A 19,329-nucleotide genomic window follows, 5' to 3' on the forward strand; every position below is an offset into this window, starting at 1 on the left:
TATTTGCAAAGCGTAAGGTTTACATTTAGGTGATAGATCAAATTTGTTCACTTATGTTTACTAGTGTCGTTACTTGATTAGACCACTAGAGGACAATAAACCCAAAGAAACTGCCTAATTTCATCTTTGTTCTTATACCTTAACGTAATTTCTAAGAGTGAATTTCTTAACACAGTTCTGAATAAAATAAACCTTAGGGAGAAGAGCACTTTGTGTTTTAATGTGCTCTGAGCTCTACCAAAAAAAAAGTTATTTCAAAAGTGAAAAATAATAAGGCAATGAGATAAGATTATCTTTCTTTCACATTGATTTTTATTCTTTATTTGTAGTTTTCCCACTCAGTTAATGTAACTGACACCACAGAAGCAGCTGAGCTACTTGGTCCTAAAATAACCTCAACAAGATGGAGCAGCAAGGCTAAATTTGTCAAGCCTCTGGGTCAACTCTTGTGTTTCTATAACCTATATATTGCTGGCATCCAAACCCTATCACTATGCTAGAGACTCCAAGATAAAATAGTTACAAGATCACTTCTTTAGATTTGTATTATCATTATTGTATTCCTGGCATACTTAGGTGGAACCTGTCTGAGCTAAATGAATTGAGCTGCTGTCTCCAGGTGAAGAATAATCATCTGCCATAAGGATTTTTAAAGGATGAGAGGTAAACCAGTCTGCAGTTAAGTTTCCCCAGGTTTCCACCGCAATAAAAATATCGCACTAAATGTTAACTTTCAAACATTTTAGGTCGAATTTGTCTAAATACTTAAATATATGACCCACTGATCAGTTTGAATATTTTTCAGCAATTCCTTTTTTAGCATTTGATGCATATTTAACTTCTTTGACATGTTTTTTACTCAGTTCTTGCATTATGTTCATATCATCTTTTCATACTTTGAGCGATCAGGGAAAATTTGCTATTTTGCATTCATTGGTAGTAGTAATTCGTCATCAAACACAAATACAGATCAAATCATTTGAACATTGTGAAAAAGTTACTTTTTTCAATCATTTCAGGAAGCTGAAACATTGATTTCCACATGCAATTCAAATTTTTCTTTGATTTAAAAAGACTTTTGACCCCTGAGCAACAGTTCAGCTCTATTTCTGCTTAGCCCAAGGATGATGCTTTTGACATGTATTCTGGTTTAGAAGTGGCTTGATATCAGGAATGCAACATTTGTAGCCCATGTGTAGGAGTCCTCTGAGTATAACAGCTCCTTATGCACTGGCTTCAGACTCAGTCCATTCCTTGTGAAGTCCCCTCTAAATTTTAATTTCACTGTCAATTAAAATAAATAAGTTTTGCTTTCTGAAATGAGTGACAAAGAGTTTGAAACCTTGTTATTAAAGATAGTCATATTACTAGTGACATATTAGTTAACAGATTTAGCATTTGACACAACCAGTCGCAATGGACAGCTAAAAATCTAACATTTTGTTTTCTAGTATTGTGTTAAGTTGGTTCAAATTCCAAAGCGCAAGTCAGAATTTAGTTTGTATTAATGGCAATTTGCAATCTGAATTTGCACCAATTACATGCGAGTTTCCTCAAGGCACCTCTCTAAGACAAATTTTATTTAATATCTGGGTGATTCTTTTAGCTCAAATTACAGAAAAATATAATACAGGTTGCCGCTCACGCTGACGACACAGCTCAAAATATTTGTTTCATCACACCACAGTTAATGATTAACTGTTGATAAAATCAGTGAGCACTTGTGACAGAAATTCATCCAGCCCAATGTAGCAAATAGGTCCTTAAATATTGAAAGGTGAAAGATCACCATTCAGACTCAATGCCTAGAAGAGTAAAGGCATGACAGAAATCTAGGTTATAAATCCTGACTTATATTTTCACAACCAAATAAAGACGACTTCTAATTTAAGCTGATACAACTTTGAAAATATTGCAAGAACTATGTTACTTGAATCAGAACGAGACATACCGAAATTTGTGCATGCCTTGTAGTAGGTTCTATTTTTAATCATGTCCTTAAGAGCATAAAAAGTAGGCAGCTGCAGTTCATCCCAAATTCAGCTGTTAGTCTTAACGCAGAGAGACAAACACATTCTACAAAAGCATTGGGTCTCTGTTTTGAAAGAGTGATTTATCACTTTATTCTATCTAGTAACTTTTTACCTAAACTTTTAATGGCAAGGTGTGTCAATCAAATTTTCTTTGTTATAATGCATTTCTTACCCCCAGTAACAAACTTCAAATTGTTTTAACAAATCATGACATATATGTCAGTTTGTCTTGCCTTTCACATGAAAAACTAGTTCTACATGCATGAGTATCACCAAATGAGTATATTTAACTCATCTGCCAGGATTATTAAGTATATATGTCAGTTAACAGTTGAGTAAGATGTATGTTTTAAATCATATAATGCAAAAGTGACACAATTTCACCATAATAAAAACAAAACCAGAAATTAAATTATTTATTGATATAAACACATAGATGTTACATGTTCAAGTGAACAGTAAATTCACTTGAGTAAGACTGGGAAGTTCTTTAAGTAGCTCAATGTTTGAAGAGGTTATAAGATAATATTTATTAATGAGAGTATTCTTGTGGAAAACAAATTGTGGACATGGATGTGGACTTAATATTTTTGTTCTAGGCATGAAGCGATGACAAAAATTGTTCATCTTAGTAGATGTCACTCGGTAAGACGTCACAGGCTAAAACCCGTTGGCAAAGGAATCACCAGCCATAGATAGAAGTTCTTCCAGGAATCCAACCGATCCTGTGATGACAGACAGATAACCTGAACTTTAACATTTGCTTTAATTGTTGTGGACACCGGCTTTAGAAACACCTACAATGACACACCTTACACTGCAAAGACCTTACCCTCTGCTCCTAATTTTAGGATTGCAACAGAAAAACAGCAAAAAATTGATGCTTAGTGATCTGAGGATATTTCCTGCAATTTAGAAGTATATGCAGAAAATGTATACACAACATCAGCTCCTTAAAACACTTTATATTAACATAAGCCACCAAATTGTCCTTGAAGAGAAGATTTTACATGTTAAATTACAGTATGTTCTGAAATACGTCCTTGTCACTGCTGCTGAGTCTTGGAAATGTGATTAAGTCACCTGACTGAGTGCAGCGGAAGACATTACAGATTTAATTTATGGGTGCTCCTGCTTAGACCCTGTCAGTGGGACAGGCCAACTATTCCAAGTTTAGTGACCTCCATGTATGGACAGCCTTCTCCATGTAAGTCATAGAAGAAGCTGGAGCTCCCTCAGCTCTTATATATGTGTCACTTGAACTAGATGGAGTTTTACAGTTTTATTTGCATGGCATGTGGGTGATAAAGATCCAGGTACAACTGCCGCAGACCTATTTTGAACTCACTTCTATAGATAGTGAGTATAAAATTTAACCAAAAACAGAATTCAGATCATTTTGTCACCTGTTAGTGAAGATGTTAATCTATTTCTTGTCCGCATCTGGATTTACTGGCTCTGTTAAACAGAAAGTTATTGACAGTTGAAACTTAAACAGTGGCGCAAACTCAAAGCACATGTTAATGAATAAACTCAAATCGATGATAAAACCTCAGATTCTGGTCTTACGTTTGACATCCAGCTTGCAGCTGATGGTTGCTTCTCCATGATCATTTATGGCTCTGCAGGAGTAAACACCACCGTCAAAGTTTCCAGGTTTCCTGATCTCCAGAGAACAGATGCCCTGGACGCAGATCTGCCTGAACTTGGGGTCATCTCCGATAATCATCTGGTTCTTCATCCATTCAATCTTGGGCTTTTGGAAAACAAATTAGCACAATGTCACATCACAAAACCAGCAAACAATTAGACTTGAGCCAAATGGCAAGACAAAACACGCTTTGATGAATCAAGACACACAGTACACTCTTGGTATGGGACTTTTAATGACAACGATATGGTGAGAACCTCCCAGAGTTCCACACAGAATGTTAAACATCCAACCAAGCTTCCCCATCCCCCTGCTTCTCCTCTTCCCATGCCTCAAAAAAGAATTCTGTTGACATTTCGCCCTGTTGGTGACCCAGCTGATTATTAGCCAAAAGAGAGGGTGAGAGGTTCAGGTGGCAAGCTAATGAAGGCAGGTGAATATCTTCCACATTGTCAAGTCAAAGCCTGTGTACTGTAAGCAATGCTAGAGCAATGAAGGGAATGCTGACAAGTAGCCAAAGTAAGTATCTGATAACAAAATAATATGCCTTAAGATCTTATGAGACACTTTTGGACAGTCAATCCCATCTGCTCTCATTTGACAGTGTCAATAAAAGTGTCATAATTTCATATCACAGGTAAACAACAGATGAGGCTTTACTCTGATATCTGAGAAGGTGGAAAAATCATTAAACAAATTATTTGCCCTGTTGTTTCTATGTGCCTGTTGGTAGTGGCGTAGATTCAACAAATTTCCTTTGGGCCAAAAAACCAAAACAGAAAAGTTTTAAAATGAGCCCTACAATATAAAGTACATAATTTTGAGTAGATTTCAGCTTTAAACCTGTGGGGGTCTATGGTCACAGCATCATCAACAGGTTACAAAAGGTCTAAACCACGATAGAAAACTTCTTTCTCAGTTTTTCCCAAGATAACTCCCCCCCCAAAAAATCTTCATATCCTATTTGCATTGCTTTTGAACTTATCAACTGCAGGATGTACCATAAAGAATTACCTTGGGGAATCCCCTGACGGAGCATAGCAGCTTGGTACTGTATCCAACAGTGGTGGCTCTGTCGCTCAGAGACGTGGTGAACTTTGGTGCTTCACTGAAGTCGTGTTCCTTATATTCAGGAGGCTTGTAGTCGATACCTGAAGAATCAAGAACAATCAAGAGTTTACTTTGTGGTGATGTTGCCTACCTCAAAAAATCTGCTCAGAATCTGAGTTAAGGAGTAATACAAGAAAAATAAATTCTGCTTGAATAACTCTAACAGAATGATTTATTTAATAGCATTTCTCTATTGTCTCCTAACAATAAATTCTCATCAAGACAAAATTTGTTCCCCATTTTGAAGGACTGCACCTTTATACATTTGAAATGATTTACATAAAAGTCCATAAATTTGTGAAATTAGGTCATTAACACAATATACTTAATAAGAACCAAATAAGCAATAATTTGGGATTAATATATTAACATTCAAGTCTTTAAAAAGCTAGTGAAAAGATAAATGTTTTGTATCCAAAACTGACACGAAAAACGAATTAATTTCCAAACAGTTGTGTCTCTTCACAAATAGTGAAACAAATTTACTATTAGTTTGGGGTAGAGTAATAGCTGGTGAACTGTTAGTCCGTAGTTTCATTGGAAAACTTGTTACAGTTTGAAAGAAAGAATTTAGTAAAGATATCAGTGCTTGAAAACTTATTGAACAAAGATTTAAAAGTACTTATTTCATCATTTTACTGTGATTGTTCAGAAAAAAAATATTTTGTCAATATTTTGGTAATAAAAAATAACTTGAACAAGAATCCCATTTGATGTAGGAAAGACTTTTATACTGAACAGTCAACATGTTCTTACCAATTGATTCCCTTTATTTATTAATGGAAGTAGCTGATATCAACAGACAAACTGTTACCTGTCTTCAGGATCTTGGCCTCTTCCTTTGAAACAGCAGCTGACTCGCTCATTCCACACTTGTTCTCAGAAAATACTCTGAACTTGTAAGTGTTGCCCATGATGAGGTCAGAGATGGTGGCATTCAGTCTGTGGTAATGCTCCAACACAGTGAACCAATCCTGGAAAACAAAACAAACAAAAAAGATGACAGCAAACAGTGCATTGCCAACCTCCAAACAAATACCAACCTTCCAATACTGCCAATACTTTTTACATGTTTAAGGCATATTAGTAGAAATGTAGGTGTTCTCACAAGGTTTTGAGGGTTTGTCATGGCACAATAAAGTTATAGAAACGTTTGAATCAGGGTTAGGTTATTAAATGATGTTGAAAGCTTTGAAAAGCTCATGGAGAAACTGAAAAATAAAAAAAAGAGTTTCCACAACTGCAAGTAAAATTCTGAACTAACACAATGAGAAAGAAGAACATTAATCTGAGAAGTAGCTAAAAGACCATGGAGGAGTTGCAGAGATCAGCTGCTAAGGTGGAAGAATGAGGAAGATACTACTTATGGAACTACTTACTGAAACAGCTCAATAAGAAGTATGCAGTTTGCCACAAGTCACGTAGGGAACAACGCAGACAAAAGAAAGTTGTTTACTACAAAGTGGTGTAGTAATTAACTGACACCACCCTGAATACAACGACCACACAATGAAACATGGTGATAGGACAGTTGTTCAGTGGAGATGCTTTTTGTTGCAGAGACAGGAAATCTAGTCAGAACTGATGGAAAGATGTAAGGAGGTAACAACTTTGCAATCCTGAAATGGAATATGCCAGTGAAAAAAAGCTACGGAAATATCCCAAAATATGTGCACCTGTACTTAAAACAAAAGTTGTGGTTCTCAAAGGAACCTGAATGCAAATGTTTTTGGATTTTTATCTGTAAGTGATATAAAACTTTTTGTAGACTATTGTTACAATTCATTAATGTTGAGAACTTACTCCAGTCTTTTTGTCAGCCTTCTGGATTGTATATCCAGTGATCTCAGTGTTTCCATTGTCTTTGGGTGCAGTCCATTCCAGAGCAACATTGAAGCCCCAGGTGTCAACGATCTTCACACTGGCAGGAGGTCCTGGCAGCTCTGTGGGCCACAATCAACAAAAATCTATAACAGATTGAACCATTTTAATTTTCACCTCTGTGTGTGCTCATTTTACTGACCAACAATCTGAAGGGTCAGTGAGGCCTTGTCTTCAAAGCCCTCCACTTTCACACACATCTCATACACTCCGGAGTCATCTCTCTCGGCTGCACGGATGAACAGGATGCTGTCTCTTTCGGTGCTGCGGATGTTCACTCTCTTTGGGTCCAGTGCCGCACCGTTCTTTGTCCAGGTCACCTCAGGTTTGGGTTTACCCTGAGAAAAAGAATAGATTGAGCCTTGATTTGTTTTATTATGATTATATTGTGTTGTGTTAGATATTGTGTACTTACTGTGAAGGGGATGGTCAGGTTGATCTTATCCCCAACATGAGCGACGTATCTCTGCCTAAGGAAACGAGGCAAACGGACCTTGGGACGATCTAAGGAAATAGAAACGACAAATGTAGAGAAATGACTTTTTTAAACACTCAGGTCTTGCATCATAACCATTTCACAAACATTTGTAATAATTTACTGAGATAGTAGTTTGCAAAGTCAAATTGTTTTTCAATGATCAAGAAAGGTTAATGGTACAGCTTCAAAAATCATAGTAATGTGATCTTGACTTATGCCTGAATGAATGAGAGCTTTTCACTTCATGTTTGTTTTAATCAATTCAGTTCATTTATACATATTGAAATATTTTTTGAAAGCATAAAACGTAAACACTGGAAACAGAATGTTATGACTAAATTAAGTTCTAGTAGAAGTAAGCTGACACATTTTGCATTGTACGGTTGATTTATTCATTCATTCCTTACAAAAATAAATATATCAAATTCAAACAAAGAAGTTTATTCTACTATCATGGGTAGTTAGTTATTATGACTTCTGATGTGATACAGAAGTCGTACTGTTGGGGACTTGGAAGTATCTTGCTGGAGTTCACCACCTGCTGAGTGCTGCATAACTACATTTGTCAGGACTCTAAATAAAGAAAGGATACTATAGCACTCACTATGTCAGCTCTACCCTTGACATGAAGTTTCCAGATGATAAGAAACGACTAGCTACAGTTCAACAGCAGCCAATTTATAGACATACGATCAATTATATGGAGTAAAATTTGGTAAAGAAAATAAAAAAACTAAATATTTCAGAATTCGAGCTGTAAAGTTAAAATAAACGTAACAGTTAGTGCCTTTTGACATAGCAGAGATAAGGATCAGGCTTAATGGGCCTTCCCCTGTAAAGTCTATAGCATGTTGCAAAATAAACAGTGAATTGCAAGAGCCGCTATGAGATTTGGGTGCCATCTGAGAAGTCACCACCCTGTTTCTTGGAGACAAGCCCTGCTGGAATTCACCACCCCCACTTCTCTTCACAGCCCCCACCTGCTTTAGGTCCAATCACTTGACACCATCAATCTTGCAGAAATTAGCCTGAGCCTTTCCTCAGCATGAATCCTGGCAAAGATCCTTATGCACTGCAGACACTCAGTAAAAACTATTTGCTACCAGCAGGTATATCGCAGCTATTTTCCAAAGATGTGCAGCAATTCCGCCAGAAACCATTAACAAAATTGTTGCTAATTGTGGACCATCTGGTATGGTGAACACTATCTGCTGCCAGCTGAGTTGGGATCATGTTGCCATTCCACCCACTTTGCCTATACTTCTTCAAGCATAAAACAATCAGAGAGATAATGAAAGGTACACAACTAATTTTTTCAAATCCTCAGAGTCCAATCGTCATCTTACCAGAAACTGTCACAGATTAACACTGTTAAGTGTGAAGGATCCTGAAAACTATCAGTTTAATCTCACAATCCAGCAGGTTAGAACAATGTTTCAACTAATCGTGGATGGGAGTTAACGGTTTTATCGTATTAATGCTGCAACAGGAGAGGGAAGTCAAGAATAAAACATTGCTAAGCTTTTTCTGCACTTAACAACTCCATCCATCCATCCATCCATCCATCCATCCATCCATCCATCCATCCATCCATCCATCCATCCATCCATCCATCCATCCATCCATCCATCCATCCATCCATCCTTCCTTCCATTCCATCCATCCATCCATCATCCATCCATCCATCCATCCATCCATCCATCCATCCATCATCCATCCATCCATCCTTCCATTCCTTCCTTCCATTCCATCCATCCATCCATCCATCCATCCATCCATCCATCCATCCATCCATCCATCCATCCATCCATCCATCCATCCTTCCTTCCTTCCTTCCTTCCATCCATCCATCCATCCATCCATCCATCCATCCATCCATCCATCCATCCATCCATCCATCCATCCATCCATCCATCCATCAGCTGGTCCCCACTTCCAGCGGTCATATTGTTTAGGTGGAGCCAACCCATTACAAGGCAACAGAGATACTGGACTTTGCAACGCATCCCACTAAATTAATAAATGTGAAATATTTACAAAAAACCCAAATTTAGTGTGTTCCAAAATGGTTGCACCTGTGAAAAAGCCTTAACATAATATATATTTTGTGTTTTCTCTTCGGTAATAATGGTTTCTTTACATCTTTGTATTATGTGTTTGTCCACTGGTTTGCCATGTTGTCCTTACTCCTGCGCTGACATGTTTTACTAATGTATCGTAAAACATGTAAGCTTAAGTGTAAGCTTAACAAAGCTTACACTTTGTTAAATAAGGATAACATGTAAATAAAATGTTTACAAAGGTTTTTGTCAAAGTTTTTTGTTTTTAGTCCTTTGCCCCCCGAAAACAAAGACAAAGCTTTTCTTACCTGCAACTTCCTTCACCAGTACAGGCTCTGGGAGGGTGACCGGGGGGCTGCGGCCTCCTTCATTCACAGCCACCACACGGATCTTCAGGCGGTCACCGGTGGTCTGGTTCTTGATGACGTAGCGACTGGACTTCTGCAGATCCTCATTGACTGCTTTCCAGTCCTCAGCTGGATGGAGAATTGATATATAATGAAGTTTATTGAAAGTTTTATGAATTCAGGAACTGTTTCATAGAAATTGCATTAAGACATGGTTCTCTTTCTGCACCCCCAAAAATACATTTGCTCTTAATGGGTATTTTTCTTCTAGCCATCAAAATGTTTTCCAGACAAGCAGACTGATTTAAAGTAATACAGTTTTGTTTAGATTTTTTTTTCATTTGTTGGCATTATTAAGATAACAATGCTCACAATGAATGCTTTCATACAAACATTTTGTTAGCTTCTTAGTAATCATAGTTGCTGTTTTCTTCAGCTACTGACTTTTACAATGTGTTTAATTGAAAAATAAATAAATAAAAAGAGCAACTCCTTTATTTGTTTGATTATATCATTCATATATTGTAATCTTAGTCTAGACTATTTGGTCTACCATATTGTTTTTTTTTGTTTGTTTGTTTGTTTTAATTTGACATTCTTTTCTCTTAACTTTCTGCCCAGCAGTGAATGTTTTTGCCCCTTAGCTGTATGGGACAGTTTAGGTAAATAATGCCTGAACTTTTGTAATTGAAATAATAGTACAAAGTATAAACAAATTGAGTATTTAACTAGTAATCACTTTGTGTGTGTTTGCTAAATGAAAGCTTCACTCAGCCACAGCTGAGATTAGCCTACTACTGTAAGTCTAAAAGCAGGACCTCCAACAGGACCACACCAACCCTGAAATGCCTCTTCCCTTCTAGGGAGAAGTGAGGTAGCTCATAATATAACAGAGAGGCTGACACTTCAGGGACAGCTGCAACTGATCTGGCTGACCCAAATTAAAACACCAATTTCTCATTTTTCTCAATGGATCTAAAATACTATTAGAGATTGTGTTGAAAACTGAGAACTTAATATACTTGCACATGCCAAAACTAAAATCAGCTGTCTACAGTACATCTTTCACAACATGTGAAAGATGTATTTTCACAGAGGTCAGCCTTTTATTGCACACGGTTCAAGGCAGAGAGGGACTTACTTCCATCCTTGCAAACTTCAATGACATATCCGTCCAGACCAGAGTCCCCAATGGTCTCAGGCTGGCTCCAAATGATGGTCACTGAATTGTCATTTTTATCTTCAACAAACAGATCCACAGGGGCACTTGTGGGCTCTAGGAATAATCATTGAAACATTGGGTGATTAGCTAAAGATGATTTTATTCTTATTGATCTTTTTCTTTTGGAGCAGAGTCTCACCTTTGGGAGGAGGAGGTGGAGTGGGTGGCTTAGGCTCTGGTGCAGGTGCCTCAGCAGGAGCTTCCCCTGACGGTGAAAAGAGAAATGTTTTATTGTTTGCAAAAATAATGAGCAGTTTTAATTTACAGCAAGTTTTGTGTACATTTGTGCTCATATTTTTAATAAAAATATGAGAGTATATAAACACTTTTCCAGGGTGGTTTACCATCAGCAGGAGCATCTGACTCTGCAGCTGGAGCAGCGCCCTCTGTGGCTGAAGCAGAAGCAACTATTATTAAATGTTAGATTTTATTAATTAGCGCTTCAAGCACTGTCAGCTTGAGAAATTAAAGAAGCCAATAGTGAGCTGAGCTTTAGCAAGAATAGGATGACGGCTTATAATTTTCCTATTTCAGTTTTTGCATTTTACTATTAGCAGGGACATCAGCAGCATTGGCGGGTGTTTCCTTTTCCTCTGCAGCAGGAACAACTCATGTTGTTAGTAAAAGACACTACAATTTAGAGAAGCTAGCTTTCATGTAATAGGAGGTTGGTTTAAGATTAGATGTTCCACTTGTTGCTGTTATACTTTTAGCAGGGACCACAGTTGCTGCAAAAGCAGCTGATGATTCCTCAGTAACAGGTGCAGCAGCTGACTTATATGTGGAGCCAAAAGTACCACTATTAAAATATATATTTATATACTAATTATCAACATTTGTCAAGATTTAAATTGAAACAAATTCATATATTTTGTTTTAGATGCACAATTTAACAAATAAGCATATGCAGAACAGCATATAGTGATATTTGACTGTGTATTCTATCATTTTATGGGGGTGGGGAGGTGTTGCAGTACATCATGAATTTATCTTACCTCTAAACCCTAACTCTGAAGGTTAGTGAATGAATTTAACACTATTCTAGTCAAGATGATTGGTTAGGGTTATGGTTGACCAATCAAACTTATTTGACAAACCATCATTTCTGCCACGTTTTGGTACTTTTGGAGCTCTATAGAAACAATAAAGTGCTGGCGGATATTGCCAATTGGCTTGGCCATCCACATGGCGAATTGGCCATAAGAACCAGAAACAAGTGATAGGCTGTAACACGTAAATATAGATTTCAAACGGCTTATAATGCAGTAAAGCTTAGCAATCAAAGAAAAAAATGTTGCAGCAGAAGCGGCAACTCAGCTCTATTAGTGAAAGCAGAAAAACGGGAGTAGACTTTAGAGTGATTCATTATAGTAAATATATCTAAAGGATGTCTTATTTTTTTACAAAAAGGAGCAACAGACTAAGTTTGAATGTGTCCTTCACCTGAATGCTTATTAAACGATGTGCCATTAACAGCTAATTTCCATAAATGCGTGGAAACCAATGAAAGAAGGCACTTTAGAAGCAATTATCACAATGCTCTATGGTGGAATTTAAACGTCTGGGAATTCTCTATAGAAAATATAGGCTCCCTCAAATGTGCGTAAAGGTAACGGAGATCTTACCAAGACGGGCACAAACATATTACGATTAATGTAACTTCTTATAAATATATCCAAGGATCCTCCACGGAGAAAAAACAAATTTAAACTATTGTTTGCCCCGAATAAGTCAGCGTGGTGCCACGCCGTTGCCGACATTACCCTCGGCAGGGGCAGCGCCCTCAGCAGGCGCCTCTCCCTCAGCTGGGGCCTCCGCGGGGGCTTCCTCCACGGGAGCGGGTTCGGGAGCCGGCTCAGGGGCTTTTTCCTCCTCTTTTTTCTCTGGTTCTTTCTTGGCCGCCTTCTTGATCGGGGCAGGCTTGGACGGCATGTTGGAGGTCGCAGCGAATTCCCAACTCAGTTAAGTCCTTTAGACTGTATCCAATGCCATCATTCCTCTGGGGGATACAAGGCTTATATATACAGTCTGCACGATTAGTCACCGCCCCTTTAATGAGCTGCATGTAATAGATACTAAACATGACGGATGACTCTGAACATCATGCCAAAAGAGAATCAGCATCTTTAAATCTTTCTTGAAATCATCTTTTGCAATTAGTCTGTCTGATAAACACATTTCTCTTCTACATGAAATTTTAGATTTCAGAGACAACCTATATAAATACAATTTAGCAAATAAAATCTGATTTATCAAAGTTCTTTACCTATAATGTTTTTGGAATCAAAATGCACACATTAGGACAAGAAATAAGTATGACATGTATTTTATTAAATGCCAACAAACAGTGATGAGTGGATGAAAGCCTTCAGGAGCACCATTTATCCATCTATTGGACCCAGCAAGGATGAAATATATTTTTCTATCGGATGCTTTCGTTTTCCACCTCAACGATTGTTGCTGCATCCAGAATGTTGACCAACTGTATTTACAGTCTTTACATCGATGTCCTGTACAAAGTAGATAAATCAAGTTTTACAAAGGATTATTAAAAAAAAAGAAATATCAAATATTTGAGTATTTTAAAAAAGAAAATGTCTAATATGATTTTTTTTTTCTAAAGTATATGGTAAGGTGAACTTTTTTGTCTCATCACACGGCAAGTTTACATGCATTTACAACACCTATGAACCCTTAACATATGCACATCCGTGACATTACAAACAGCATAACTTTTTTTTTAAAATCTTAGTTTAGTCCACAACAAGCTTTGCAAAAATATGACTATTCAGCAACCTGTATTGGCCTAAGAAATCAGATGTAGAGCTGATTTAGGCTCGGTTTAATCTTAAATTGTCTTTGACAATTTATAGCTTAAGTTACATTTCTTCTTTTTGTCATTCATAAACATAAAATGTATCAAACAGCTTACAATTCTTACCTATCTTTTGAACCCTGTCTTTAAATTCCAACAACTTTAAGGCTATGTCTGACTGGCTGAAACAAACTTTTATCACTTGTTTTCTTGTGATGCATTTTGATTCCAAATCAGGAACTTAGGAAAGACTAGATGAGAGCACAAAGCAACTGCATGTGAAGTTAAGACCTCTGCCAATTGCTGACACCAGTAGAAGTTGCTGCATAGTCCTGATACACCAGTAAGCAAACACAAATCACAGTTTATACAGAGCAACAGGCACAACAACCAGAAAATGAGATGAAAAGCTGGACCTGATGGCTTTAGTCAACCTGCAGAAATGGGTTGGAGTGTGGCCACTGGCCATTTGATACCTGGACTATTTACAGCAATGAAGCTAACTGGCTTTGTTTTCTCTTCAATCAAATAATTTGTACCAGCCAAAGCAGCAGAAACACAATCTAAATGGTTACACTTCCTTATCCTGCTGTCATTAAAGTGGTCCAACATTCAATCAGATAAAATAATGGTCAGTTTGAGATGATGGATATTGCACAACCATATATCCTACATTTCATGTACTTCTAAAGGACCTCTTTACACAATTCTACATTGAGCACCTAATAAAGTTTTCATCTGTGTCTACATAACACTATTTTGCTGTGTCGTGTACCCAGATTATTCTCAGAAGAATACTGTACGACACTGAAGAGGGTTCACACGACACATTGTCTCACGTTACTTCAGAACGTCTTCAACACTATTCAACATGTAAGGTCATGTTTCCGATTTGACAGAAATGACACCAAATATTTTGCTAACCTACTCTGCAACACAATCCGAAAACATTTTGGGGCCGTTTTTTTTAAAGCATCATACAAAACTAACCAATACTAATATGCATGACTGGTGAGAGACTGTTCAGTTTGTGGTGGATGAATTCACCATGTGCAGCTTTAGAGTCGCTCTGCTCAGCCATTGTTAAACGTGTTTTGAAGTACTTTGATAAGGCTTCTTTGAAGAGCACCTACTACATGATACTATTGTACACTTAAGTGTTTCATAAACATTCATAGCTGAACTTAAACTAAGTTGACAGTCAATATGCAAAGTTAAAGTAAAATATTTGGTTCAGTATATTAGATTTTTTGCACCACCTAATGCAGATAAATAAACTGCAACACAACCTGATTGTATGTACACATTATATACACAATATTATGGGGAACATTTGGAACAAATGTGCTCTTTTGAAGATAAACTACAATCTGAATTGGATTCAGTAAGCATCCACTCATTTGTTTTGATCAAACAGTGTTTTTTATCTTATGTTATCCCTGTGTAGTAAGTATCTCATACCTGATATTTATGGCAGCCTTAGAGGCACTGCTTGTCTTCTATGAAATAAAACTCTGTTAAGTGCTTCATAAAAGTGGTGTGTACAGCCACAGAGCAATTAAATCACATCTATATTTAAGCTCAGTTTTATATAAAAGAGTATGACAGCAACATTTCCTATGAAATCAAAAGAATTTAAAGTTTAATCATTGTCATTATAAAATTATAATGATGAACTGAAATAACAATATATAGGAACCTGGGGAAATAAAGAATTCCTGACTGAATAGTTGCAATAATCTTGCTGAAAGCACCAGTAAACTCTGCTTAGGTTGAGGTGACATGAACATCTCTGCTGTTAAGGCATTTTTCACCTGCTGGAGTTGTAAAGTTCAATATTGCATATGTATTAAGAATTGGCCTTCTAAGGCTTTCTGTATACAGTAGATATGTACCAAAGATTTTTGCGTTTAACGGTAGTGTCTGTCATGCTGTCATACTCTTTTCCAAAACAAGGTTAATGCTATTAAGGTAAGAGTCATTTGATGAGAACTCACTATCCCAGGACACACTTAAAGAGAAAACAGGATGGACGGTGCATGTTTTTGTAGGAATCCCCTGATTTGATGCAAATACCAATGGATTTCAGCGTAAACAGTAAGCACCAATCTAATAGTACTGAGGGCAAATGTGGTGGTAAATTGTTATACATAGTCTTGTTATAGAATATACCTTTCTATTTATTAGATCTTCAGTGTTCATATATGCAAGTGTTTTAATAATCTGAGTCTAAATTGAAAAGTTTCATCCACTCTACGGTAATGATAGTTAAACTCTCTCCAAAATCATTTCCCATAGTCCATTTCTTCCAGACCATACACTGCTCCGACACAGTGAAACACATAAAATTAAGTAAAATCTTTACTGGTGGGTCGTTAAGTCTGAGTTGTCTGTTCAAAGCTTAGGCAGATCTTCTTTATCTGGAGATTCAATGTAGTTAGCAGCCTCTTGAAGTTTCAGAAGCATTGCCATCTGCAAAAATAGGGAATAATTCAGAAACAAGAATGCATATCAAAAAAGTGACTCAAAGTTCATAATGTCACATTCTTTCCTACCAGAGGATCAGATTCCATAGAGCTGGGTGGAGTTTCTTTGTGAGGCCTCTCCTCACTGGACTGACATGGGCTACTAGAGCTAATACTGGGAGGAGGTAGATGGAATAGCTTAGCCTGGTCCTGCTGGGCGGATGGCCATGGCAAGGTGCCCCTCACCCAGTCCACCGGGTCCTCCCATACTGCCTTCTGGCCATGAACCTGTCGAGGTGCAAACACCCAGAAATGGGATGTAAGGCATAAAGTCATCACTGAAAGGCAAACTGTACTGAAATAAAAGAGGTCAAAGACTTTAAAAATAGCAGATAATTTGTAGGATCTGGTGTTTTTTTCTGTGCAGTCTAATGAACATCACTATACGTCATTATTCAGCAGTTTCTTTGCATCTTTGCCTGGTTTACTGCTGTTCTCTGCAATGCTGCAGTTTCATAAAAAAGGAGTGCTGGACAGCACAATAAAAAGCGCAACACTGAATTGAGGGAATACTCGGCTTGGGGATAGTTGTTATCTGTCCTGGCTGACAGAAGGAAATTATGCTCCAAGACAACTCACACAAACACACCAGATTTCAACTTTTATCTGTAAAAATTACAGGTCTCTCTCTCTTCAAAATGTTCTTGCAGAAGCTTTTAAGTCAAACTACGCCAGTGATGATCAGAAGCTTCAAAGTGAAGTTGTTTTATGGTTTCTTTGTTATGTTCAAAAGAAAGGTTTTGTCTCAATGTCTGTCAATATACATAGTTAATGTAGAAATTCACTGTATGATAAATTCATGATTATCTTTAAAAATACTGATTTTAATGGCAACCCAATCTGTGAATCTGTCCTTTTAGTCATTGGTGTGGATCTTGGCATTCAGACAGCACTTTCACTGCAGTAAAAGATTACCAGGATGCAGAAAGCCTGAAAATTATATTTTTTCTTAGAATACTAATTCAGGTTTTATTGGTCTCTAAGGTGATGTGGTTCTCAATTTTATCAAAGCAGCAGAAATGATCAGTTATATGCAAAAACTTTGTTCTTGGAATCAGATTCTTGGAAGGAGGAACCTTAGATTAACCCGTTTGTCCAACTGGGTCAGTGGACTGGCAACTCATTCAGAACTGCCTACAATAACAGTTTTTATTTCCAGTACACACTTTGCAACACTGATCCAATTTAGCTTAATTTTTTTTCCAAGAATTTTGTTCTGTTTTTCTTATATGCCTTGAACTTGTGCTCAATGTCCTTTAGTAACTTTCTTTAAGAATACCACTGCATTATGACATAATGTGTAGATATTTGGAATATGTAGACTAATGGTAAACAGATTTACCATTGTTTTTTTCTGACATTTGCAAGGTCACTAAATTAGCAAGTGGGCTTCATTTGCTTTTTAAATGTAACGCATGTTTATTTTTGCCTGCTTTACTTCTAACCAGTGAAAAATAGATAATATGTGTTAGTTGGATACTAATAAATCCATTGAGTTCAGCATCTACTAGCTCTTTCATTTTAACATACTTTCCATTTTAATTAATGTGTTGTTAAAAAGCTAACCCTGGGGAAATTACAGAAATCTATTATTGTACTTTAAGTATGTGATAATGATCACCCAGTGCCAAGGTCAATGATTCAGCCTCATTTTAATAGATTGAAATATTGGTGGGCTTATAACCTTAACATAATTTAATTTAGCATACTCTTCCTTCATAAGCCTGCAGTGCTAGTGCTCTGATTCCAGCAGTGCCAAATATCCTACTTCAGAAAAAGTCCCATTTGTGAAGACATCTTACCTTGACACCATCTTTTGCTCCTTCTTGCAGATATGGAATAATAGAATGGTTCCACAGATCAATGAACCAAGACCGAAATTCATCAACTGAAACTGGGCAAGACAGGAAAAAGCAAGGGCCTGAAGAGAAGTCAAAAAAAGAAGAGAAGACATCTCAGTCCCACACATAATTGCCAAAGAAAAAGATATAATAGGGGTTTTCTCTTTTGTGTTTTCCATACCAATGAGAAAGTCTGATGTGCTGTGCTTCTCAAGGAAGGTGTGCAAATGATACCACAGTTTAGGAACCCAGTCTAAAACCCTGATGAGGTCTTCATTGGTTAAGCTCCTTTCATCTTCTGACTCCATGAGCTTCCGGTGCAGATATCGAGTGAGGAAGCCATTAGCTGGTTCCACGTTGTTGGAAAAGGTCACCATTCTGAAACAAAAACAAAAAAAAATATGCACAAATATTTGACACAATGAAAACTAGTAGGATATTTATGGGACAAATAGAAAACCAAGAAATTACATGAGTGCAAGTAAAAATAGAGACCAAGATGTTATAATGTCAGACTTGATATATGTGGTAATCAAGTCTATAACATTATGAAAAGGATATTCTTTATCTCTATCAAGCTTTCATCTAAAACCAACCTGAAGCTTAGATGCAGGCTGTGGTTTGCTGTCATCTTCACTGGCTGATTGCTGGTTCCAATAATGTAGGGACTAAATGCACAGACAAAGTTACAGATGTAAGACCATTTCAATATACTCTCTAGATTTGATTTCAGTCTCTGTGTGTAATTTTACCATTTGTGATATTTGCAAGTTAGAGCACCATTAACAAGTTCACTGATGGAAACTGGATCGTGAATGTCATCTAAAATAACCACCAATGGGATTTCTGATGAACTGGTTTCCCGATCTATTTGATTGGCCAAGTTGGAAAGATAAAGTTGTAGATCCTGGGTAAAAATAATGATTAAAATGACACCATGTCAGACCAAAGAACCTTAATAACATATTGATCATAATAAAACATCAGTCTCTGTTACCTTGCATGACTGCCGGTGCATGTTGAATGTGATCACAATCCCGTCTGTGATTTCACGAGCACTGCGGTCCACCAGATACTCGGCCAACCGGGAAGCCAGGTAAGACTTTCCTGTCCCGCTCGGTCCAGACAAGATGAGACGGCGATGTTTGAGTAGAAGACTGATGTAATGTTGCATCATGGGTTTAGGGATGAGAGTTTCAAATACAAGGCTGTCCACACACTTCTCCTTCAAACCTGCATTTTAATGAGAGGAAGCGAGAATGACCTGATAAAGAACCACTGCGATAAACAATACAGCTGATTACTGCCTATTAACTGTGTGAAAAACGTGAAAGAGGGATTATAAAGTGTAGCGTTAAACTTTGGA

At 37.2% G+C, this 19,329-nt stretch overlaps 2 protein-coding genes across 6 annotated transcripts in view; both read right to left on the reverse strand.

Annotated features, from left to right (window-relative positions):
* Nucleotides 1–2,436: 2,436 nt before the first annotated feature.
* On the reverse strand, nt 2,437–12,781 carry mybphb (myosin binding protein Hb). 3 transcript variants are annotated; one of them, XM_055050045.1, is made up of 13 exons: nt 12,546–12,781; nt 11,127–11,168; nt 10,922–10,987; nt 10,702–10,836; nt 9,522–9,689; nt 7,091–7,179; nt 6,818–7,013; nt 6,598–6,737; nt 5,609–5,768; nt 4,699–4,835; nt 3,603–3,789; nt 3,440–3,491; nt 2,437–2,758 (listed from the first exon to the last, which is right to left on the reverse strand). In XM_055050045.1, the coding sequence occupies exons 1-12, from the start codon at nt 12,712–12,714 to the stop codon at nt 3,460–3,462; spliced, it is 1,521 nt and encodes a 506-aa protein (XP_054906020.1). In that variant the 5' UTR covers nt 12,715–12,781; the 3' UTR covers nt 2,437–2,758; nt 3,440–3,459. The 3 variants fall into 3 exon arrangements, with proteins under 3 accessions (XP_054906020.1, XP_054906019.1, XP_054906021.1); XM_055050044.1 differs by having other exon boundaries at nt 11,127–11,174; XM_055050046.1 differs by lacking the exon at nt 11,127–11,168.
* Nucleotides 12,782–13,092: 311 nt separating this feature from the next.
* nav1b (neuron navigator 1b) overlaps nt 13,093–19,329 on the reverse strand; it is a 40,651-nt gene continuing 34,414 nt past the window's right edge. For all 3 annotated transcript variants that reach the window (XM_055050049.1, XM_055050047.1, XM_055050048.1), the window contains 7 exons: nt 18,961–19,196; nt 18,716–18,870; nt 18,560–18,631; nt 18,145–18,341; nt 17,925–18,043; nt 16,153–16,350; nt 13,093–16,069 (listed from right to left, as the gene is read on the reverse strand). In XM_055050049.1, the coding sequence (XP_054906024.1) occupies nt 15,992–16,069; nt 16,153–16,350; nt 17,925–18,043; nt 18,145–18,341; nt 18,560–18,631; nt 18,716–18,870; nt 18,961–19,196 (1,055 nt within the window). In that variant the 3' untranslated portion in view covers nt 13,093–15,991. The remainder of the gene's footprint in view (nt 16,070–16,152; nt 16,351–17,924; nt 18,044–18,144; nt 18,342–18,559; nt 18,632–18,715; nt 18,871–18,960; nt 19,197–19,329) is intronic.

The sequence above is a fragment of the Poeciliopsis prolifica genome, unplaced genomic scaffold, assembly GCF_027474105.1.
Source record: "Poeciliopsis prolifica strain line A6 unplaced genomic scaffold, Auburn_PproV2 SCAFFOLD030, whole genome shotgun sequence".
In the NCBI taxonomy this organism is placed as follows: Eukaryota; Metazoa; Chordata; class Actinopteri; order Cyprinodontiformes; family Poeciliidae; genus Poeciliopsis; species Poeciliopsis prolifica.